Consider the following 25,965-nt stretch of genomic DNA (forward strand, 5'->3'; position numbering starts at 1 on the left):
AAAAAAACTTAAAATCCAGCTAAAACCAGTTGTAGACGGATTTTAACAGTTTTTTGCTACATCAACTGTTTTTAAGCTGGTATTAACTGGATTTATTTGTTTTTTTTTTTCCTGAATCAGCTAGTTTTAGCTGGTTTTTAACTTTTCTTTTTGCTACATTAGTTGGTTTTAGCTGGATTTACCTGTTTTTTTTTAACGGAATCAACTGGTTTTAGCTGGATTTACCTGTTTTGTTCTGCTACATCAGCTGGTTTTTCACTGAATCATCTAGTTTTAGCAGTTTTTTAAACTGTTTTTTTTTTTACATTAGCTGGTTTTAGATGAATTTAGCAGGTTGGTAACCCTTTTTTGCTACATCATAGATGGTTTTAGCTGGCTTTCAGCTGTTTTTTTTTTAACTGAATCAACTGGTTTTAGCTGGATTTTAACAGTTTTTTGCTACATCAGTTGGTTTTAGCTGATTTTCAGCTGTTTTGTTTTTTTACTGAATCAACTGATTTTAGCTAGGTTTTAACTGTTTTTTGTTACATCAACTGGTTTTAGCTGGATTTACCTGTTTTTGTTTTCGCTACATCAGCTGGTTTTCAGCTGTTTTTTCACTGAATCATCTAGTTTTAGCTGGTTTTTAACTGTTTTTGTTTTACATTAGCTGGTTTTAGATGAATTTAGCAGGTTGGTAACCCTTTTTTGCTACATCTCATTTGGTTCTAGATGGCTTTCAGCTGTTTTTTTTAACTGAATCAACTGGTTTTAGCTGGATTTTAACAGTTTTTTGCTATATCAGTTGATTTTAGCAGTTTTTTTACTACATCAGTTGGTTTTAGCTGGTTTTCAGCAGTTTTTTTTTTGTTTGTTTGTTTGTTTGTTTTTTTTACTGAATCAACTGGTTTTAGCTAGGTTTTAACTGTTTTTTGTTACATCAGCTGGTTTTAGCTGGATTTACCTGTTTTTGTTTTCGCTACATCAGCAGGTTTTCAGCTGTTTTTTCACTGACTCATCTAGTTTTAGCTCTTTTTCTACATTAGCTGGTTTTAGATTAATTTAGAAGGTTGGTAACTGTTTTTTTGCTACATCTCAGTTGGTTTTAGCTGGCTTTCAACTGTTGATGAAGCAAAAAACTGTTAAAATCCAGCTAAAACCAGTTGTAGCTGGATTTTAACAATGTTTTGCTACATCAACTGTTTTTAAGATGGTATTAACTGGATTTATCTGTTTTTTAACTTTTCATTTTGCTATATCAGTTGGTTTTAGCTGGGTTTCAGCTGTTTTTTTTAAATTGATCAACTATTTTTAACTGTTTTTGCTACATCAGCTGGTTTTAGCTGCATTTATCTGTTGTTGTTTTTTTTTTTTTTTTTTGTTTTTTTTTTACACTGAATCAACTGGGTTTTACATGTTTTTTGCTACATCAACTTGTTTTAGCTGGTTTGGCTGTTTTTGTTTTTGTTTTTTGCTATATCAGCTTATTTTATTTTATTTTTTTCTGAATAAGCTAGTTTCAGCTGCTTTTATGAAAAAGCTAAATCAGCTGGTATTAGCAGTTTTTTAATTGAATCAGCTGGCTTTAGCTATTTTTTGCTAAATTAGCTGGGTTTAGCTGATTTCAACTGGTTTTTAACTGTTTTCATTACATTTTATATGTATGCAATATTTTTGTCTTTGTATATGTATTAAATATGTATAGATAAATACAAATCTAACTATCTATCTATCTGATAGACTTTATTGCCTTCAAATATTAAACCGTTTTCAGACTTTCTGGCCTGGCTTTTTTAACCAACTTTACAGTTTGTCATCAAACTTTACTCATCTAGTTTTATACTTAAGATTTAAGTAAATACGAAAAAAATAGTTGAGAGATTTCTTACACATCTCATCTCAAGCTATTTTCAGTGTGTTATTTTAGAGCTAGTAATGGGGGCTTAGGCCATTTATAATACCGTTATTAATGCAGTCTAATGCAGAGAGAGAGAGATTTTTGAATTACCTGAGTGTGTATGTCTCTCAACAGTGTTCAGCAGCAGGATCTCTACTAATAGACTAAACTGCAAGTTTAACCACTTCAAAAACAGTGACGTTATTAAATTGATCACTGAGAAATGTCATGTAGCTTTTCAGCTGTGAAACTACGCTGACAACCAGATTCTGTCATGTATGTTTTTATATGTTTCCAATCCGTACTGTATGCGCGTTTGTATGAGGGAGTGGGAGAGGGAAAGCATATTATTAGTTGATAATAAAACATTATTTCAGCAAGAAAAACATGGAAATAGTTCATCATTTTTATCCTATTATTTGTTCAATTTATTGGCTTGGTCGTTGTTTTTGTGAGTGTTAGTTCTATTGCTGTAAAGACCTTTAAAATAACTGAAATAGTTTGCTAAAGTTGTATTGAACTGTAATGTGGTCAAGACCTGCCTGGAACTACTTTAGTCGTGAGTTTCCAGATGAACAACTGCACGTTACAACGTTCGTCAGCCAAATCAGAGTCAAGCATGGAACATCCCTGTAGTATAAATCTAATTTAAACCATTCGTTTAGATATTATTTTTGCCAGGATTGTAATCTCTCACAATCATTTCAGTATTTCCCAGCTAAACATGCTTAAGCACAACACAAGCCAAAAATACATATCCAATCAAATGCAATCTCCAAAGGTTGTTTTATTATTATTACTTTACCAGAAAGTCAAAAGCAGATAGCATGAAGTGTTAAAACAGAAAGAGATAAAAGATAACAAAGAGCTGGAGGTGAAGAGGAAAGGTGTGGATGGATGGATTTGTTTGTTCCAAGTGTAATTCAATAACATTTAACTCCTTTGAACCAAACTATACCCTGCAGCTTAAAAAAAATACCATTAAGCTATTAAATAAGTGATTATTTTTTAGCAAATAATAAAGGCTTGTTTATTACTCTCCGTCTGGTTTTGTTTAAGCTGTGCTAAATACAGATTCAGACAGGCGACTGGAGCAGTCGATATCCTGTCTGCCAGTACATGAATGAAGAGGCTGCGCGGGGTAAAGCAGGTCCTTTGAGGTTAAGAGATGGTCTGAGAGAAACACTCAGGGAATGTGCAGAATGGAGGAATCAAAGACAGAACGGATGACAGATGAGGACAAATAGGGACAGAGGAAGAATCAATGTAAGGAAATGTCATATGGTGAGGTGGGAGATGAACGGAGCGGAAATTGTAATACTCCAAGGGTGCAAATTAGTACTTTCCTGTTTATCAGCGAGAAACGAAGGAAGCAAACAATGTAAAACTTCAGTGCAATAGACAAGAAGTTAATATTTAGTAACTTACATTTTAGAGACAATGCCAGTTACTTTGTCTATTTCCCTCAGTAAAAAGAGTTCCTAATGAAACCACAGCAGAATGAACTGTTGCGTGTCTCTGAGTAATACACAGTGTTGCTGAACGAATCAGTGTTATTAAGCAAATCGATTGAGGAAATGATAGAATGAACTGCTATGTAAGGCAGTCACTTGTTAAGTTCCTGAACAAATCAATGTTTTTTTAGAAAAACTGATTGAGTAAATGATTAAACGAATCATTCAGAAAGGCAGTCACACAGCAACTGAATAATTCAGTGTTTTGAATGAAATGGTTAAGTGAATAATTGGATTAATTGCTTTGTAGGGCACTCACTCATTTGGTTCCTGAAAGAATCAATGTTTTTGAACAAATCAGTTGCGCAAATTATTAAATGAATCACTCTGTAAGGCAGACACTTATTTAATTTCTGAACAAATCCATTGAGTAAACAATTGAATGGGCTGCTCTTTAAGGCTGTTACTTGTTTTGTTCCTGAATTAATCAATGTTTTTTTTTAGGTGGTTGGGTAACTGATTAACTGATTGGCACCTGCTTATTTGGTACCCAAATTAATCAATGTTTTTAAACAAATCGGTTGCGTAAATTATTTAACGAATCACTCTGTAAGGTAGTCACTTTTTTCACTGGCAGACACTTATTTAATTCCTGAATGATTCAGTGTTCTTGAACAAATCAGTTGAGTAAATAATTGAGTGAATCACCCAAAAAAGCAGTCACTTTTTAACTCCTGAATAATTTAGTGTTTTGAGTGAAATGGTTGTGTGAATAATTGAATGAATTGCTCTGTAGGGCACTCACTTATTTGGTTCCTGAATGAATCAATGTTTTTAAACAAATCAGTTGCGCAATTTATTAAATGAATCACTCTGTAAGGCAGACGCTTATTTAATTCCTGAACAAATCTGTTGTTTTTTTAACAACCAGTTAGTTGAGTAAATGATTAAATGAATTGCTCAAAGAAGGTCAGGGCACTCACTTATTTGGTTCCTGAACAACTGATCTGTTCTTGAATTAATCAGCTGAGTAAATGATTGAATGAATCACTCACTCTGCAAGGTAGTCACTTTTTTCACTGCTGAACAAATCAGCGCTTTTGAATGAATCAGAGTAAATTATTGAATAAATCACTCTAAGGCAGACACTTATTTAATTCCTGAATGATTCTGTGTTTTTGAACAAATCAGTTGAGTAAATAATTGAGTGAATTGCTCCAAAAAGCAGTCACTTTTTTAGCTCCTGAATAATTTAGTGTTTTAAGTGAAATGGTTCCGTGAATAATTGAATTAATTGCTCTGTAGGGCACTCACTTATTTGGTTCCTGAATGAATCAATGTTTTTTAAAAAAAACAGTTGCATATATTACTAATTGAATCACTCTGTAAGGCAGATGCTATTATTTATTAATTATTATTTTAATTCCTGAACGAATCAGTGTTTTTGAACAAATCAGAGTAAATAATTGAACGAATCACTCAAAAAAAAAAAAAAAAAAAAAAAAAGGCAGGGCACTCACTCATTTGGTTCCTGAACAAATCAGCGTTCTTGAATTTATCAGTAAATGATTGAATGAATCACTCACTCTGCAAGGCAGTCACTTGCTTTGTTCGTGAACAAATCAATGTTTTTTAAAAAATTGAGTAAATGATTGAACAAATCGTTCAAAACGACAGTCACTTTTTTTAGATCCTGAATAATTTACTGTTTTGAATGAAAAGGTTGAGTGAATAATTGAATGAGTTCATTGTAAGATCGCAATGAACTAAGATGAGTGACAGCTTTTAATGTTTTTTACGGGAGTTTCTAAATGAGATATTAAGTTAATACAACAGTTAAATAAACGAAGTTAATATTAAGTGACTTACATTGTCTGACTATAACACTATCGCCTGATTTTACTCTATTACTCTATTTTACTCTATTTACTCACTGCGTATCTCCATTCACACACAGTCGTGTTTCGTTTATTAATGAACGTGCATTTGTAAACTAGTCTAGTGAGTCGATTCAATTTCCCATTCATTAAGACAGTCACTTGATTTATCCCTGAATGAATCAGCTGTTTGAACGAATCAAATGAATGAATGATTCAGTAATTAAATCAGTGACTTGCCGCCACCTACTGGCAGTTTTAGTTTCATTTTTAAAGTATCTTTTCAGTTATTCAAATCATTTAATATTTCCATATTCAACATTTTATAGATAAAACATTAAACTAATAAATTTGATAGCACTCATGCCACCTCTGAGCCGCATTAAACAAATAAAAATACACCTACAAGCCACTTTTGTGTTCTTCTGTGCCACCTCTGTAGTACAAATTAATTTTGTTAATATTTATTTCATTTGATTTGTAACATATTTTTTGATTATAGATTAGAAGGTGCTCCTAAAATTTTGACTGTGCTCCTAAAAAGTAAACGTAGAGCCCTGTGTTAGATCAGGTCCCCACACCAGACAATTAGGATCCAGCCCCGGACACCAGATCCCGTCAGAAAATATCAGTCTTTCGGTAACAGGACAACTAGTCAGCAAGCTGTAGTTACCCCAACCCCGCTAACAAGCAGGTTTCTGTCAGTTATGAAGTTGACCGATGAAAGCCAGAAAAGAGCAGAAGCAGGAGACGAAGTGATGATGGTAAAAAAAAAAGGTATAACAGAATTTATTGAACAGTTTTAGTTGTGTATGTCTCAATGTTCAGACTTTGTCTGGGGAGTACAGCTCAAAGAACAATGATATATCAAACGGATTCAACATCCCATAAACCTTGAATTTCCATAAACATCCCCGTTATCTATTTCTTAGACCAAACAATTCATGAAACCCCACAATCATGGAACTGAACAATAATGAAAATGCATAAGCAAGGAAAATAATAAGAAATATAAAATATAAAAACATATAAATGAATAATATATATGAATAAATGATAAATACTTAAATAATCAAATAAATAATTAAATATGAATTATGTGAATGACTAATGATTGTAAAATGATTATGAATAATTACGTAAATAAATGATTATAAATGAAATTAAAAACAAACATAAAATTTAAACACAACTCAATAATTTGCATGGAAGGATCTAAGGATCCTTCACCTGTGTAAGGCAGTTTTGTTCCGGAATGAATCAATGTTTTATTTTAAATTGAATGAATGAATTGAATGAACCACTCAAAAGGCAGTCACTTTATCAGCTCCTGAATAATTCAGTGTTTTAAATGAAATGGTTGAGTGATTAATAACTCATGAAGACAGACACAGGCTGCCACCTATTGGTGACAATGTAACCTGCAGAAAGAGTGACTAAAAAAAATCCCCACCGCAGACAGAGAATCCATCTGGAACACACCAACCGTGACACGCATAGTTACACAAACAGTGAACAGTCCCAGTGCTGTTGTTAGACTGTTATATCACTGCTCCTGGAATGCAGCTCAGGCAATTAAATTAAAGGATCAGTACAAACTATCGAATAATGGTGCGCTTATTAAAAATGAAGGTAAATTGACCTGCTGAGGTCAAAAAGGGCCAATGCACCCTGTTTACCCTGGTAACTCTAAACACATGCATTGCCCACATACAGTACATGCACACAGTAAGCACAGCATTCACAGTGACGTAACTGTGAGATGTCTGCCAAATATACTGTATGTTTACAGATGATCACACATTCCAGGGGTGTCATGTGCCTATTTTTCGCTCAGGTCTGGCTTTTTTAAACGACATTCTCCTTCTGTTTTAATGGCCACTTAGGATACATTCCGTCTGTCCTTCATTGTTTCTCACTTTCTCTGTTATGCCGCCCTGTAGAGATGTGGTTCGACAGGTGTCAGCGCACAGCTGCTAGTATGAAACTACAGCCCCTGATATCTGACCCAACTAATGATCCGCAACATCTTTCATTACACGAAACACTCGCACGCACACTCGAAGTTCCTTCCTTTGAAATAATAGACCGTATCTTGAAAAACGATTAAACTGCATTAAAACATGAACCGTTTCCATGAAACAAATGCTAAACAGAAGCGCGGTCAGGAAGATGCAGGAGAATGAGAGCATGAGTGACTGAGTCACTGAAAAGCTCCTCTGTAGGTTCAGCGAAGTCCAAATCAGTTTCCAGCCGTTGGATTATAAGAGCAGTGCACCTGGTGAGGCTGATGAAGGGGACAGAGGAACGGTGTGGAAAAACAGGCAGATGGTGGCAGACATTCTTAGAGAGAGTGGGAAAGAGAGGAAGCCGTGGAAGGATGGGTGGTGGGGGGATTGGAAAAACAGCAGCTGTTTGGCACCGAGGAACACAAGATGCTATAATGAAAGCGCACAGCCGATGAAATGTTCTTACACCGTAAGGCCTGTTTCACACCGCATACAAAATTAACAAGTTTGTGCTAATATTAACACTTATTCACACTGCCTGGTAACATAGGAATCCTCATGAATGGAAGGCGCTAAATACACTAATGCTGTTTACAGTTAATCACATGGCTTTTATGATTTTTTATGAGGCTTTGCATCACTCCTCACGGCTGCTGTAGGAGTGGAACAGTTGTTCAATTAATGGAGTAAATGCTAATGCATACTATCAGGCAGAAAAAAAAAGTGTGTGTAAATTTAGCTAAGGCTGCGTTTACACTGGCAGAAAAAAAACGAATTTTTGCCCACATCTGACACATTTTTTAGGGTCATCGGATGCGAAGTTCACTTTTTCATGTTGTTTGAACATTAATGTGTATTGGCAGTGTATGTACAAATCTACCCTATAATGATAAAAATCCATGCAGTGATTTTTAATTAATCTGTAACCCTTTTTCAAATTGAGCCGTCCTCAGATGCCTGTCTGTGTGGCGTCACACCCACAGAGGCCGCTCCCACAATAGTTGATTGACATGAGCTCTTACCTTAGACCAGCTGTCACAGTCCAGTAACTTTCCATGTTTTGATGCCAGAGCAGGGATGTAAATTAGACAAGAATATCTCCGATTGAGCGATTGAGGTGTTGTGTTGCTGGATGTAATAATGATCATAGTGGTCGTCATTTACTCCCGACATCTGAGCCGCTGAAGATGCAGTGGATTACATTTGTTTGTGAAGGGAATGCGCCTCCCAATCTACATATATCCGTCTATGTTCGCGCAAATCATTCATGATCCAGCATCACTTACAGCAGAAGCGTTTTTTTTATGAATCTTTGCGATCGCCTTTCCTTATAACGTGGTAGTTAGGAAGTTTAGCGGCTAAACGCGGCTAATGTAAACAAGACCGTCTTTCCACAGAGAGAAGAGAGGGGCGGGGCGAGCAGAGCTCATTTGCATTTAAAGGAACAACCCCTTAGAATGAGATGATTTTTGCAGAGCTGGTTTTGGCAAGGTAAAAAGGGTGTTGTTTTCGACCATTGAGAATTTTTAATCAAAGTATATTAGAGACTTTTCATTAAGACCCCAAAGAATCATATCAACTTGTGGAAAATGGGCATCCGATGACCCCTTTAAATCAGATACATATCCGATATCTGAACATCCGACCTACCTCTAAACAGCATATCCGATTCTCCGTGTCAGTTAAGTCATTTTAAGCAGCAGCCACGGATGGAACGGCAACGGCATTCCGACGTCATATTGCGCGTTCGCGACTTTAACTGCTACTTATTGACGTTCTACTGTAGCCGTCTACTACGGGAGAACAGCTGGTTTGCCGTAGTCTTTACAACGTGAAAGATTAGGTAGATAAATGTTATGTTTTATAGTTTATACCACTGTAATTCCGTCAGTATGCAATTCTAACATTAGTCTTACAAGTGTCGATATGTTTTCAATTTAAGCTAATTTTGAACGATTTTTTTCATTTGTACAAACATTTGTCTACTGTTGGCAACAGCACCTCAGGTAGCACGGAGACTAGAAATGCTGTGAAAAGAACAATGTAAGTATTGCCTTAACATTGTCCTCATAATCCATAATGTGTACTTAAATAAATGACTGCCGCGTTGCACTGTCTTGTTTACCGTTGCTTAGTTTTTACGTTCTTGGCTACGGCGGTATAAAAGCTTACTTCCGGTTGCTGTTGCTTAAAGTCCACTCCTTTGACGAGAAGGAAATGTTACAACATTTTTTTGCGTAAACAATACTAACTTTGAGTTTCTATGCAAGCGCTTTCGCTTTCTTTGTTTCTTTGTTTAATTAATTGCTGTCGTGTATACGCAGATTATGATGTTCAACGCAATCCGTCGTGGAACAAATACTTTATTAATTACTATTATTTCCAACTTTATTTTCAGTTTAGAACGAACACGTTCAGCAAGGAGGGTAGATGATTTTGATAAACATGGCAGTACGCTATAGCATTAACATAACAAAAAAGAGCTTGTAACCCTATTGAAGCACGGGATGAAATACAGTGAGTGAGTCTGGTAAATCGTGAATTAGCTGTCTTCATCAAAGCTCGTGCAGTCAGTCGCGCTGGAGAAACTGATGTAGAAAGCATTAACGCCATCCTTATGATGGCAGCATTAAAAAGCCGCTTTCGCTTTCTTTGTATAATTATTTGCTGTCGGGTATACTTTTGCCGACTTTGGAAAATATGAATAAGCAAAAGTCCATCCAGAATTCGAGGGTCAGTCGTTGTGCTCATGGTCGTGAAAGCCAGTGGAATGATTTTATGCTGGAGATTAGTGTAAACACGGACATCGGATACGAGGTGTGTCTAAAGTGAATGTAAACAGGCAGGCCAAAAAAACAAAAAATTCTGATTTGGTGAAAAGATCGGATCTGTGCATTAAGACTTGCAGTGTAAACGCAGCCTAAAGTTGTCAATATGAGGCCATTTTACCCCATTTTTTCCTAATTTTAAATATATTTTGGAGGTTTCAGTATTTTCACAATGAAGTAGATTAAAGTAGAAGGGACTTAAAAGGCACTGTGTAACAAATAGGGTTTCAGTGCCAAACATACTTTCGCAAGACATTGCACATTAAAAATTTCAAAGAAAAAAGCCCTGTTTCTTTGTAAAGCATTTTGTGTCAATTCAGTTCACGTTTAGCAAACAGAAATTGAAAGTTGCGATCAAACCTATAGGAAAATTTGGTAGTTTCGTATGTTGGTATCATCTGAGGTTCTCTGAGGGGTTAACATTGTCTCAGGTGTTCTGTCATCGCAGATTTTTGTATAGGCTTCGGATCCAGACCGAATCTTGTTAGTTAATTATTAGTTACCTTGGGATTCCCATCTCATGGCAGAAGCAGAGAAGCAAATAAACAACAATTATGTGAATGCTTGGCTAAAGAGATGTGTCTTTCTATCTAAATTTAAACTGAGAGAGTGTTTTTGAACCCTGAATGTTATCAGGAAGGCTAGTACAGAGTTTAGGAGCCAAATGTGAAAAAGCTCTACTTGCTTCAGTAGACTTTGCTAGAGCCCATAGTTATATGACCTTAGGGAGCGTGATGGATTGTAGCGTGATAGAAGACTAGTTAGGTACGCAGGAGCTAAACCATTTAGGGCCTTATAAGTAAGAAGCAATATTTTGTAACTGGTACAGAACTTAATAGGTAGCCAGTGTAGAGACTGTAAAATTGCAGTAATATGATATTTTTCTTGACCTATGGTCAAATAGTCAATAGTCCAGTTTAGAGATCATGAATGCATGAACTAACTGTCCTGGAGGTCCCTCAACCCTGCACATTTTGTATGTCTCCCTCATCTAACACACCTGATTCAACCCATCATCTCATTAGTAGAGACTGTCTTACAAAACATGCAGTGATGGAGGGCCTCCACGACTGGTTTGAAAACCCTGAATTAGAAGTTTTATCTGGTCTTGTTGAAATATATAGTTGAGTATCATTAGCATAACAATGGAATCTATTCCCTTATTTTCTAATAATATTACCGAGGGGCAACATGTATATTGAAAATAGCAGAAGGCCTAAGACAGATCCTTGCGGCACTCCATACTTTACTGGTGATAATTAAGATGTCTCCCTCTTAAACAAACAAAGTGGTAATGGTCGACAGGTAGGATCTAAACCTAAAGCCTAAAATCTTTATTAATTTCTATGACTCTTATGGTCTGGAAATCACACTTTTAAAATTGCTACGCATGTTTTCCACAGATCATTTATTACATAATTTTAAAAATGCCTATTTTGAGTGGATGCAGAAACATGCTGTTTTTGTGTATGTCCCTTTAAATGCAAATGAGCTGCTGTTCCCTGCCCCCCTTTTCCAGAACAGGGTCATACCTCAGATATTCTGCCAAATAAAACATCTGTTTGGTTTTGATTATCATGTCCATCACACTGAAATCATGCGTTTTAAAGCCGTATCAGTTTAAACGTGTGAAAGGGTTTTCTGAGCACACCCATCCGAAGCACGCACACAGAAAGCGTCTGTCACACGGCATGCAAGTATTAAACTAAGTTCTCTTTCATGTCTTATTATGCTTAAACTGTCAAATACACACAAGTTTATGCTAAAAACACACAGGAGTTACAAAAACAGTCAGTTATGTCTGTGAAGGTAAACAGCTGGGAAAGAAATGGCATGTTTATATTAGATCTGTGTGGCAGCAGCGTAATATACCGTTAAATAATCCACTGCTGTCTTGTCTCCTCTGAGGCTGGGACTCTAAATAGTGTTCTGTGCTCATCTGTGTAGCCAAAGACAGAACAGTTAGCATGCTTTGCTTGAACTTTTAAGCCATGGCAATAGAACTGGTACTTGCAAAACAAAACGACGGTGTCATGAGTGGAAAGGTGCAGATTAAGGGATGGTAATATTTTAATAAGTTCCCCTGACCACTTCACAGGAGAAGCGAAATCTGACGCATTCGTTTTTTCACATGTTTGCAGAAAAAGGCTGCTGCCTTCACTTACACACTGCTTGGGTATGTGGTGTAAAACAGGCCTTGCGGTGAGTCTGGAACTCTCGCACTCGCCCCCTAATATTACCATGGAAATAAGCAGTGGCTCTTGTAACTTCCTGCTGGGGAATTAAGCACCTCCTGCTGTTGTTTCCATCGTGGCCGGATCTATTGTGCACTGCTGCTGATGCTGATCTGGGATGACTGCAGGTCTTCAGAAGGCCAGCAGGCATCTACACTAATTACTACAGTCTACGAGAGCTTACGCTGAGCGGCATGGTGGACAGACCGAGAGCGACAGATGTGCATGTGGAGGGAGGGAAAAAGGAAGAAGAAACTGAGTGAACACATATGTGAAAGCATACTTGGAAAAGTTAATAAAAAGAATCAGAGCAGTTACGTGAGCAGCTATAGACAGCGTGATTGCTGGCTCTACTGGGCTTTCAACTGCCCTGCATTTTTGCAACATTTAGGTCAAGACGTCTTCAATTTTTGATGACATTAAGTAGCTGCATTAGTGTAAATGTGAGGGTAAGGAATGGAGTTTTTAAGTGGACAGAAAGTGTAAACAAAGCCGCCATGAATCATCTACATTTAGGTCCACTACAAATTAGTTAAAAGAGAGAGGAGAGATTTTGAATAAGACGAGTTCCTAAAACTGAAAAAACTGGAGAAAAAAAAAAAAAAAAAAAAAAGATACAATCTACAGGTGAAGTTTCTAAGTAGACCTGACGAGTTAAAAACAGAAGTTAACCATAAAAGCTAAACATTGACAAAAACAATATAATACTGCAAGCAGCACTGAAAGGGCCTTCACACCCGGGCTCACCACCACCCGGTGCCTTTAGGAAAACTGTGAACGGTAAGCAATATGCATTTAAAGTAGTACATATAAAAGGAATATGTCAGAGACATTTATATGTGCCAAACTTCCTGCTACCAGGTGGTGGCGCTATTAGCAACTGGATACTGGCATGTAGATGTTTTCAGACCAGCACTTTTATAAAACATATAAAGTTTGTTGCAAATTGAACATGGTATGTTTGAGTTAGTGCAAAGCATGATGTATCCTGTTGCCAATAGGTGGCGCTATGATTATAACTGAATATTGGCCTTTAGGTGTCTTCAGGCCAGGACTGAAGTGAAGTTTTGGGCAAAAAAAAGTGAAGTTTTGGGCAGATTGAACATTGCATGTTTAAGTTAGTGTAAAACAAGTCATCTCCTGTTGCCAGCAGGTGACGCTATGATTATAACTGAATATTGGCCTTTACATGCCGAAACATCGAACTTTGTCAGGCCACCACGGATACGCTCTTTAACAAAAACTCAAAATCTTTGCAATTTAACACTGCAAAGGCCTTTAGAGTAGACTGACCAAATGTAATGCTGATATCATTAAATCTCTATGAGGAGTTTGTTAGAACGTAAAACATGCCGCTTCCTGTTGCCAGCAGGTGGCGCGATGACTATAACTGAATATGGTCATGGGCATGCGTTCAGGACAGGACTCTTATCAAACATGATCGGACATTGTATGCCAGAATTATAACAACTTCCTGTTTCACAGCAAAACATCGAAGTTTGTCAGGCCACCACCGACACGCCCTTCAAGGAAAACTCAAGATCTACGCAATTTCACAAAGGTCTTTAGATTAGACTGACCAAATTTGGTGTTGATCTGTATAAATCTCTCTAGTTTATTTAAATACAATGCCTGAAAATGGCAAAAAACGCACAAAACTTACAGAGAAAGTTCAAAATAACAGACTTCCTGTTGGGTTTCGGACTTTGTACTGGGAGACTTTTTCGTAAGTGTTAATGTGTTACATGTGTGAAACCACTCAAGGGGCACTTGAAATTTTATAGCTGGCCCTATCGAGCCATTTTGCAACACCTACTTCTGAAAGCCATATCAGTTGTAAATTTTCACCACGTTTGGCATGTGTGAAAAGTTTCATGAGTTTTCGAGCATGTTTAGGCTCTCAAAAATGCGATTCATTTTGGACAAGAAGAGAAAGAAGAAAAATCTGAGCAAATCCAATAGAGTGCTTGCACTGTCAGTGCTCAGGCCCTAATTAAATACAGTGACTAACCTGACTAGTTGACAACTTTAACAAAGCATTCCTGATTTTCTCCCCTGTGACAACTTGCTTTTTATGTCCAGGGAACAGATACAAAAAAGGAGGAAAACAGAATCTAAGTGTTTCCTCTGGGAAAAGTGATGAAACTGCCATCCTCAGCACTACAGAACTGAGAGGCGACTGTTTTGGAGAGCCCTCTTCAGTTGGAATATGTCTTGTTTTTGAAAGCACAGTTACGGACGGCAAAATTACTTTGGCCCTTCTCCGTTTGATTCGCGAGCGTTTTTTCTCGGCGTTGCTGGAGCCGAGATGCTGAAGCTGTTTTTCTCATTTTACTTCAGAGGTACTTCAGTACTCCATTGTATATAACTAGCAAATCGATCGTACCAGGACACCCGTGCCCCTCTCTCCCTCCTGCTGTGAGCAAAGATCGGCAAATATATATATATTTTTTGCCAATAATTCAAATCATGTGCGAGCACGTTTCTGTGATCAACAGAAAAATGTAATCAGTATAACCTCGCTAAGATCTGTGTTCTTCATTTTGGCATCGTTTTTCCTTCCTTTTTTGACACGCCATCACTTTCCTTTTCATCACCCTATCGTTTTTCCTCCACTCAATTGCTCCCTCATCAAGAGAGTGTGCTTACATTGATTTAATAACCCCAGGGTGACATTAGTTCCTTTAAACACTTACTCTCCTTTGATAGATCTTTTTCTCATCTGACATTTTTGCTTCTCTTTACAATTATTTGAACTCCTGCAGGTCAAAATCTAGTGTTGTTGATTGTCAAAGCTCACTAGTTTAGCCAAAACAAAATACTTGTACAGTTGGATGAATCAGGTATTAATAATAATCATAATGTGATGACTGTTAAAAGTCTTTGCACAGAGCACTTTCACAGACGTGTTCTAGGCAAGTATCTGAACCCATTTTGTATTTCTAAATACACTGATGACAGATTTACTTACGCTCAACATTCCTACAGGTTTTATGATGCAAAATATACAACACATGACCACCAAAGTCGAAGTCACTCAAATGCCATGTCGAAACAAATTTAATTTACAAACAAAATAAAAGCTTAGTTTATACGTTTATAAATAAATCACTAAGATCGCTAAGAAAATATCTATCGCACACAACTACTTGCACTGAAAGTAAATATTGCAGGTTACATATTTCATTTTTAGCACTTAAAATACTTGTAAATGAATGCATAAAGCATCCAGATTTGATGGAGCTGAAGTATAGCTTTTTACTGCCACCTATTGGAAAATGTTTGTCCATCCAACCATTAATCTAGTCTTTTTCACCCCAAACTTATCTTAGGAGGCATGACTATGAAGTTTGATGAGGTAATAGACATTTATTAATGAAAGTGCATCCTCAGTTAACAACAAGCATACATATAATAAATTAATAAGATGGAAACTTCGATACAGAATCTGTTGGGTATGAAATAATATATACACCAGTCCAGGTCAGTTCAGATAAAGGCCTCAACTCAAAATGATCATAACGGATGAATAACATCAGTAACATTTATATCGTTAAAGGACAGTTCACCCAAAAATGAAAATTCTCTCATTAATTTCTCACCCTCATGTCTTTCCAAACCCGTAAGGCTTTCATTCATCTTCAGGGCACAAATTAAGATATTTTTGATGAAATCTGAGAGCTTTCTGACCCTGCACAGACAGCAACACAACTGACACATTCATAAAAGCTTCATGAAATTAAGGCTGAACCACTGATGTCACATGGACTATTTTAATGATGTCCTTACCGCCTTTCTGGGCCTTGAATGTGTCTGTTGCATTGCTGTCTACGCAGGGTCAGAAAGCTCTTGGATTTCATCAAAAATAATTTAATTTGTGTTCCGAAGATGAACGAAGGTCTTACAAGTTTGGAACGACATGAGAGTGAGTAATTAATGACTGACTTTTCATTTTTGGGTGAACTAGCTCCTTAAATGTATAGTTTACAAAAGCAAAATATACATTGCAACACACTAGCCTACATTTTTACAGACTCAGCATCTTTTCATTGAAGAATTCACCATGCATCCTATGTTTTACAGAAGCATTAGATTGTTTCTGTGTCCTACGTGAGTTTGAGGTGTGTGTGAATGTCTAGAACCTGCTGAAATGATGTTTAGATCTGTTCTGATGTGCGCGGTCCTCCTCTCTGGATCTCCTGCATAATGGTGTGGACCACTTCAGATGTAGTACCCTGACCTCCCAAGTCAGCAGTGTGCAACTGCAAGGATATAGAGACATGAGAAAGCAAATGATTATACAAGCAGTATGAGACAAGAAGAGATAAAGAGATGTAATACTGCAGATGTGTTTGAGTGCATAAAACATAATGAGCATGTACCTGAGTTTCAGACAAAGTTTTTAGAACTGCCTTTCGAATCATTTTGGCATATGCATGAAGCCTAGGAAAGAGGAAAGACACCCCAGACATGAATGTAATACACAATTCCAGTCCTACAGCTGTTTTTTGACTTTATGTATAAGCAGATTTCATGTAAAAGTTTGAAAAAGTTTGGGAACCCCTCGTTATTAAAATAAACCCCTTTAAAAATTTGGGAACCCTTGGTTCTTAATACTGTGTGTGGTTACCTGGATGATCTACGACTGTTTTTTGGTTTTGTGATGGTTGTTCTTGAGTCCTTTGTTTGTTCTGAACAGTTAAACGGAGCACTGTTCTTCAAAAAAAAAATCCTCCAGCTCCTGCAGATTCTTCAGTTTTCCAGCATATTTTGCGTATTTGAAAACTTTCCAGCAGTGACTCTATGGTTTTGAGATCCATCTTTTCACACTGAAGACAACTGAGGGACTCAAACACAACTATTGAAAAAAAAGGTTCAAACATTCACTAATGCTCCAGAAAGAAACATGATGCATTTAGAGCCAGATGAACAGGATGAAGATTTTCCAAATTTTTCGGAAATATTTTTTCCCCATTTAGTATGGCCCTTCGGAAGCAACAGAATATACTTACATGTTTCCCAGAAGACAAATTAAGTACAATTTACCTTGATCTTCAAATTCAAAAAGGTTTCACCCCCCCTGCTCTTAATGCATTGTGTTTCCTTCTTTAGCATCCGTGAACCACACACAGTATTAAGAACCAAGATTTCCCAAACTTTTGAAGAGGGTTATTTTAATAATTTTAGCAATTTTTTAGTATTATGGACTACAGTCATGGCCACAAATATCAGCACCCTTGCAATTCTGTCAGAAAATGCAACACTTCTCTCAGAAAATTGTTGCAGTTGAAAATGTTTTGGTACAAAAAAAAAACACAAAAGAAAAGTCAAATCTTATACAATTCCACACAGAACCCAAAAAATGTACTGGACAAAATTACTGGCACCCTTAACTTAATATTTGTTAGCACCCCCTTTGGAAAAAAATAACTGAAATCAATCGCGTCCTGTAACCATGAATGAGTTTCTTACACCTCTGTACGTTCTCTCAGAAGGATTGTGGTTTTGTCACATAAGTTTTGGCAAACTCCAGTCTTGCTTTTTTATGCCTTTGTGTCAGCAGTGGTGTCCTCCTGGGTCTCCTACCATAGCGTCCCTTTTCATTCAGATGGTGATGGATAGTGTGAGCTGACACTGTTGTACCCTGTGTCTGCAGATCAGCTTGAATTTGTTTGGAAGTTAATCTGGGTTCTTTATCCACCATTCGAACAATCCTTCATTGTAATTTTTCATTAATTTTGCTCTTCCATCCACATCCAGGGAGGTTAGCTACAGTGCCATGGGCTGTAAACCTCTTGATGAAATTGTGCACAGTGGACACAGGAACATTAAGATCTCTGGAGATTAACTTGTAGCCTTGAGATTGTCCATGTTTTTTTCTAATTTTTTTCTCTCAAATCCAGAGACGACTCTTTACACTTCTTTCTTTTCTCCATGCTCAGTGTGACACAACACAAAGGTTGAGTCAAATTTTCTCCATTTTAACTGGCTGCAAGTGTGATTACTATATTGCCCACACCTGTTGCTTGCCACAGGTGTGTCTAAATACAAATTACAGGATAATCACATGCTTGAAAAGCAATTATTTCTTACAATTTTCACAAGGTGCCAATAATTTTGTCCAGTCCATTTTTGAGTTCTGTGTGGAATTTTATCAAGTTTGATTTTTCATCTGTTTTTTTGTGTTGTTGCAGTTCAAACAAAAACAATAAGCACGTGAACACCAAAACATTTGCAACTGGAACAATTTTTTGATAGAAGTGTTGCATTTTCTGAAAGAATTGCAAGGGTGCCGGTATTTTTGGCCATGACTGTATATGTAAACATCTTTCATGTCAAATATCTTACTAAGGTCAGTACTAAATAAAAAAAATGACATGCATTTCGTATGATCTCTCTTCTTTTGTTAAAATTATTCACATTTTCACAGATTCTGCAAGGGGTTCCCAAACTGAAATGAAACTGTATAATGCATAAAGGAAATGAGGATTTAAATCTGGAATATAGGTAAAAATTGAATTAGGTTAATATTCATACACACGCACTTTAAGTGATCCAGCATCAGGCAGCTTGCCAGCAGTGTCGCCGTGGGGTTTGCAATATTCTTGTTAGCAATGCTTTTCCCAGTGTTCCTAGTGGCCTGTGTACAAAAAAAAAAAAAAAAAATTTCTCTCATGTGTTCTCTAGTCACTCTAACAGCTGACATGACCAGTACATGCTCTGTTCTTTCTTACGGTCTCAAAAACAGCATAGTCTTTGCCGTAGTTGACTCCTGGTACTAGACCTGGACCTCCAACAAGTCCAGCGCACACATTGCTCACCACATTTCCATAGAGATTAGGCATCACCATCACATCAAACTGCTGGGGCTTAGAGACCAGCTATACCAACAGAAACGCATATTAAAATACTGGTTACATTTCAAGCCTTCTTCATAATGCATTGTAAAGTTATAATGTACATTGTAAATAATATTAAACAAAGAGTTAATGCATAATCCAAATATTATAAAATGCATTACAATATTTTCAGCTTCCTTGTTACATCTGAAACTGGTTGTGTCAGATCATTATTATAATGCATTAGAGCTGTGATTACAGTTATTCTTGAGATCATATAATGCATTATAAGGTGCAATACAAGGCATAATTAATGCATTAAAAATACTTAATAATGCATTATATATAAAGGCCTCAAGTAAAGTGTAAAATATTCTTAGAATATTTTTATAATGTCTAAAAGTGTAATTATGTGTAGCTTTTTATATTTGTGTTTATGATGCAAATTATGCTTATAATCTATGTAAATACTGTCCCTATTCAAATAAACCTAAAACAAAAAAAAAAAACAAAAAAAAAACAAAAAAAAATACACTACCGGTCAAATCTTTTAGGTCAATTACATTTTCAAATATTTTTAAATGTGTTTTCTATTATAACATATTTTGAATTAGAACTTCCAAAATACAGTTTAAATGCAGCTTCAAAGGGCTCTAAGTTGATCCCAGCAGAGAAAGAAGGGTTGTATCTAGCAAAACAATCGGTTATTTTCTAAACATTTTTTTAACCTCAAATGCTCATCTTGTCTAGCTCTGCGTGAACTCTGTGTATTCCGGTTCATGACAGTTAGGGTATGTCAAAAAACTCCCATCTCATTTTCTTCTCCATCTTCAACATCGTCCTACATCGCTGCAGAAGTACCAATCCAGAGTTTACAAAATTAACATAAAAAAGAAGATCAAACACCCTTCACAAAAAAAGGTAAAACAGCAATGTTGGTCATTTTTAAGATGGGAGAAGAAAATGAGATGGGAGTTTTTTGACATACCCTAACTGTTTTGGACCGGAATACACAGAGTTCACACAGAGCTAGATGAGACAAGCATTTGAGGTTAAAAAGTATCGAAGTTGTAAAAACATTTTTTAGAAAATAACTGATCATTTCACTAGTTAAGACTCTTCTTCCTCAGCTGGAATCATTTAGAGGCATTTGAAGCTGCATTTAAACTACATTTTGGAAGTTCAAAATCACAGGCACCATTGAAATCCACTGTATGGAGAGAAATCCTGAAATGTTTTCCTCAAAAAATGTAATTTCTTTATGACTAAAGAAAGACAGACATCAACATCCATATTTTGGACTATAGTGTATCATCACTTATGTAGTTCACTATTTCTATACCTGCATGGTGGTATTGTCCACGATCATGTTATCAAATGTGATATCAGGATATCCAGCCGCCACCTCTTTACAGCTCTGTAGGAAAAGGCCATCACCAAGCTTCCTATGATGCACAGGAAAAACAATCTTAAATTAATTTTAAATTGTACCAAAGGAAACCAATATCTGAGTAAGATATATGCAGACATGCTATGAGGCAATGGTTTTGCCTTATGATTTGGCAGGAAGTAACACAGGGTTAATCAATTATAAGTAAGAAGGGACTCTCACATGATATTAGCCTTGTGTACTGCCGTGACCTTGCGGCGGCCTTTCTCCCTGGCCAAGTTAAAGGCATACTCAGCGATCCGCAATGAATTCACACGTGTTATGATCTTTAGACTCTCCACCACCCCGGGAACATTCTGGAAGAGAGGAGATTTCAACTTGAGGAATAAGTGTAACTGGTGTCCTTAAACTATGAGAGACCCAAACACACGGACCTCATGCTCCAAGTTGCTGTACTCTCCTTCAGTGTTTTCCCTAATGATGATGACGTCAACGTCTTTGTGGCGGGTCGGGACTCCAGGAAGAGACTGACAGTGCATGACGTTTGCATACAGATCTAAAGATGTACTGTCGGAGAGTTAAAACTATTAATATGAATTAACCCAATGGATTAGCCACAGACAATCAAGTAAAGGGAAAAAAAAACACATCCAAGATATCTTACCGAAGCAAATTGTTCTTGGATTTATGAGATGGAGGAAGGTTGTGATTGGTTTCTATGTTACCTGTAAAAGAATCTTAGTTTATACCATACACATTAGGAATACGCTGCAATTTAAAGGAACATTTCACCCAAAATAATTTAATTTGCTGAAACTTTACTTACCCTAAGGCCGTTTCAGATATATACGATGTATAAGAAACAAATCCATCAAGACATTTTAGATTTAAACCAAAACACAAGTCCATAATCCATAATAATGCTTCCTCTATCCCCTGTTGTCCTCCAGCAATATATTTGTTTAGAACTGTTTTAGATTGTTTTTGCTTGTAAACAGTGCTTGGTCTGTGCATATTTCTCTCCTGATTCAGACAAGATTACATTTTGGCCAGAAGTGACAGTTGGTTAAAACGCCAACCATATAATAGCTTTTCACTTTAAGATGTTAATGGACTGGTTAATTAAGATGTTAATTACTTGTGGGTTATCGTGATGTTTTTTTATCAGCTGTTTGGATCCTCATTCTGACGGCACCCATTCACTGCAGTGGATCCATTGGTGAACAAGTGATATAATGCTAAATTTCCCAAATCTGTTCCAATGAACAAACAAACTCATCTACATCTTCGATGGCCTAAGGGTGCGTAAATATTCACAAATTTTCATTTTGCCTGAACTATTACTTTAAATATGATAATAAATCTACAGCGTCATTCTGTGTCAACTCTTGTGTCAATTTTTGATATTGCTCATATTTCTTTCTGAAGAAAGACAGACTTGTACATTTATGAAAGCCAAAATGTTAAATGTCATGGATGAATATTTACTGAGTAATCCACTATTTTGTAGAGGGGGGTCATAACTGCAATTTTCAACTGAGATTCAGAGCCAAATTACAGGGGTGTAAAAACTTCAGAAAAATGGCATCATCCTAATGTTATTTTTACACAGAGATTGGTAGGTCTGTTAGTAAAACCTGTTGACTTTAGCAATCTTTGTAGCATTATGTGCCAACGGTGACCATTCAAAAATGGGGAAACAGCACTTTTCAATTTTTTGTTTGCATGCCTGTAACTCAAGAAGTACTAATTTATAAGATCTCTTAATGCCCTTTTTACATAATGGGTCTTAACAAACTTTTCTTTTGGCATCTTTATTTCTAATGCCCTATATGATTCGGTTCCAGAGATATTGGGATTTCAATATGGCTCCAGGAGTAAATCGATAAAATTAACATTTTCAGTGGTCAAAAACCAAATGTAAGTCAGACTGCAAAAATATGATACTTCTTTTCTTTTAAAGAGGAATGTCTGAAGAACAAATAATGCTGAAACTAGAAATGGATCTCAGCCTTTCCGGTACAAATACAGTACAAAGTATTATATTTTTGATAACAAACTTTACTTTACTCCTGGAGCCATACTGAAATTCCAATATCTCTAAGACGGAACCATATAGGGCCTTAAAAATGAAGATGCCAAAAGAAAAGTACTTTTTATACTTCATACTTCAATACTGCTTGAGTTACATGCATGCAAACTTTGGAGGGGAAGAAAAAAAAAAAAAAAAAAAACTTAAAGTGCTGTTTCCCCTTTTTTGGAATAGTCACCATTGGCACATAATGCAACAACGACTGCTGAAGTCAACAGATTTTACTAACAGATCTACCAATCTCTGTGTAAAAATAACTATGATGCTGCCATCTTTCTGATGTCATTTTTACGCCCCTGTAATTTGACTCTGAATCTCAGGTAAAAATTGCCATTTTGACCCCCCTCTACAAAATAGTGGATTACTCAGTAAATATTCATCCATGACATTTAATATTTTGGCTTTTATCACTATACATGTCTATCTGTCTTCTGAAAAGAAAAAAAATTAGCAAAATTAAAAATTTGAGCCGGGGAAGTTTTTGAAATTTGGGTGATTTGACACAACCCTATAATTATTTGTATCTTATGGCTGATAATAACAGTTAAGTGTTGATATTAAAACTCTATACCATTTTGTTTAAATACATTCATACACTGAATATGCATTAATACATCAAAACAGTGGATTTTGGGATAATATACATGATTTATATTAATATTGGTTTGAGTTTTGCTTATTAGTGTTTTCCCCCCGGTTTCATAGACAAGGCTTAAGCCTAGTCTCAGACTAAAATGTAAGTACAAGCTGTTTCAACTAAAAGAAACTTGTACTGATTGATCTTAAAATATGTCAGTACCCTTGTTTTGTCTCAAGATTCACACCAGTAATGTTTTTTTTTTTTCCTAAGGCATGTTTATAAAAATTACTTAAATGTACTATGGCCTAATCCTGGCTTAGTTGAAACCCTGTCTGTGAAACCAGGCCTTTAAGGTTAACTTTTTTATTATATGATGACAAAGGTAATCTAAATGTAAAAACAGAGGAAATGACCAATGAAATATCCAATGTCAACCGATAACTGATGGTACCAACATACAAACATTTCTGTGCTTGATGAACCATTTCCTCATGCTCACCTTTAAGTGCTACTCCATTACGTTTGATTGCAGTAACCGCATTATTGATGTCATCCTCAGAGGAAGCAGATGAATCCACCCTGACAATCTCAAAATCCACTGGCACACAGCAGAATCTGCGAATATTATTGAATGATAAAAACATAAGAGCTCTTCCTTAGTGTTTTCTGGTGAAGTCTGTTTATAGAGAGCTTCATCTTCAAACCTGAAAAGCTCTCTCACGTGGTTCAGCAGTTCTGGTCCAATACCATCACCAGGGATCAAAGTCACAGTGTGTCTGCCTCCATATTTAGCAGGAGGAGGCTAATGGGTAAAGATGCAAACCAGATCATTGACAAAAGAAGGGCAAATGTTAAGCTCACAATATGAAGTCAAATCTGAGGTACAAGAAATGTTTTTATTCAGCTGCCATATTAAGATTAATGTATCAAAACACAACACTAGGGTTTTATATTCTAGCAAAACTCTGATGAAAATACCTGGAAGTGGCTTATGAATATGCTTACTGTTGCTATATATTGATGTATTAAAATACCAAGCCCAGATATTGGATATCTATGCATATAGTTTGCAGAACCAGTACTCACAATAGTCTGGATGTGATGGGTTGATGAATCAAAGGGAGTAAACAGGAGTAGTTAGTCAGAGGAGACAGTCAAATCCATTCTGCTTTGGTTATACTTACACAAACGAGCTTACAAGCACAGGAGAGAGGCATAACATTGAAGGATGCATTTAAGTGTTTGATTTAATTAAGATTTAATTAATTACAATTAAGACGTTACCCTAAGTACATAACAGGCCCCAAATTAAAGTCATTTAGAGAGGGAGCGGAGGTGACAGTAAAGGGTTGCAGGAAGAGATTAGTCATGCTGTAATTAGTCTTCATTAAGTAAATCATCAAAAGTAGGGGAATAGGGTCAAGCATTTTTCATTAATGAAGACTTAAAAACTTACAGTATATGAAGACTTCTTCCTCTGGCAACACACTGCAGGGCTTTTCAGCTGTCATTATTAGAAAATAAAAAATACAAGCATTGTTCTTTTCACTCGTTCCTTTATAAAATAACGTATTCCCAACTGATTTATAATTTGAGACATTTTATGAAATGAGCAGGTGAAGTTTAAAATATTTCAGTAAATGCACTGATGGCACCTGTAGCACATGTAAGTAGATTGTGACCTTGTCACAGTCCCAGAGCCAGTTTGAGTAAGGGCACCTTTTCCCGACCTGACTTTACGAATATCTGTTTCTATATTCTGCACACGGCAAACTAAATGCGTTTGACATTTGTTGACTGATATTTGAAGCGGAGGCTTACGTTGTTTGCGGTTCTCTTCTTTACTCGGGTCCACGGCTGCAGACGCCTTGAGACGAGAAAGAGCGCTGATCTCGCAGCTATGAACATTTTGGATTGAGTTAAGCTTGCCGCTCCAGCATCAGCAAACAAACCGAAATAAACGCCGCTGTGACCTCAGTCTGAACCAGCGGCGCTGTTCCACAACCAGCTGACACAAAACTCTGAAATTACTTTTATAAACGTACACTGTTACTTTGGCGCGCTCTAGTGTCGTTTATTTGTACGTTTTTGTTGAGGTGTTCGGTCATGACGTCATTTTGTAGGCCGACCCATTCAGGGTTTTTAGAATAACGTTTTTCGATCTCTGAGTGAATTAGGGTAATTAACATTACTTGAAGAGGCTTTTACGTTTTGTACTGCAACATTAGTTACACACAGTCACAGCTCAAGCGTTTTTAAGTGAATTCGAGGAACATGTTGCTACAAAAGAACTACAAGTACCACAAGGATGTGTGTTTGCGTGACGATTCAGACAAACGTTGTAGTCCTTATCGTCAGAAAATTCTCTCCCGAATTATTTGGAAAGTAGGCCTAATAATATGGTAACATTTTTATTCAAAATTAGATATTAGCTTATATAAACATCTTTATGTAATTTTGTAATGTTTAACAATAGAGAACACTATTTTCAAGCACAGAATGACCCTTTATTTGTAAACAAAACAAACAAAACCAATGCATTTGATTCAGAAGGGAGGTATAGGTCTATTTGAAACCCTGTACCATACATCTCTTTGATGACAAGGTCATATATGAAACAATGTTAAGAAATATTACCTACAAAAGATTTACTACTTATCGTGTTACAGGATGTTATTTCTACATACTACTAGGAAATATGTTAGATGTGTTGTTAAAATGTTTTCAGGTAAATTCCAAACATTTTTACAGACAATGGGAGAATAAGTGAACACAATATTTCAATT

General features: G+C 36.4%; 1 protein-coding gene across 4 annotated transcripts in view; it reads right to left on the reverse strand.

Moving 5' to 3' along the window:
• Positions 1-25,231, reverse strand: part of LOC127155329 (isocitrate dehydrogenase [NAD] subunit gamma, mitochondrial) — a 30,749-nt gene extending 5,518 nt beyond the window's left edge. For 2 of the 4 annotated variants that reach the window (XR_007825579.1, XM_051097488.1), the window contains exons 1-12: positions 25,001-25,230; positions 24,636-24,683; positions 23,884-23,981; positions 23,679-23,794; positions 21,172-21,232; positions 20,942-21,074; positions 20,730-20,863; positions 20,460-20,562; positions 19,013-19,159; positions 18,824-18,918; positions 16,661-16,721; positions 16,421-16,540 (exon numbers count right to left, since the gene is read on the reverse strand). Coding sequence is in view for 2 of the 4 variants with exons in the window: in XM_051097488.1 (XP_050953445.1) it covers positions 16,436-16,540; positions 16,661-16,721; positions 18,824-18,918; positions 19,013-19,159; positions 20,460-20,562; positions 20,730-20,863; positions 20,942-21,074; positions 21,172-21,232; positions 23,679-23,794; positions 23,884-23,981; positions 24,636-24,683; positions 25,001-25,087 (1,188 nt within the window). In the remaining 2 variants the exon portion in view is untranslated. Of the gene's footprint in view, positions 1-16,166; positions 16,541-16,660; positions 16,722-16,908; positions 17,118-18,823; positions 18,919-19,012; positions 19,160-20,459; positions 20,563-20,729; positions 20,864-20,941; positions 21,075-21,171; positions 21,233-23,678; positions 23,795-23,883; positions 23,982-24,635; positions 24,684-25,000 lie in introns of those variants that run through there. The other 2 variants (XR_007825580.1, XM_051097487.1) reach the window with 2 other exon arrangements.
• Between the last annotated feature and the right edge of the window lie 734 nt (positions 25,232-25,965).

Source organism: Labeo rohita, chromosome 23, assembly GCF_022985175.1.
Source record: "Labeo rohita strain BAU-BD-2019 chromosome 23, IGBB_LRoh.1.0, whole genome shotgun sequence".
Classification (NCBI taxonomy): Eukaryota; Metazoa; Chordata; class Actinopteri; order Cypriniformes; family Cyprinidae; genus Labeo; species Labeo rohita.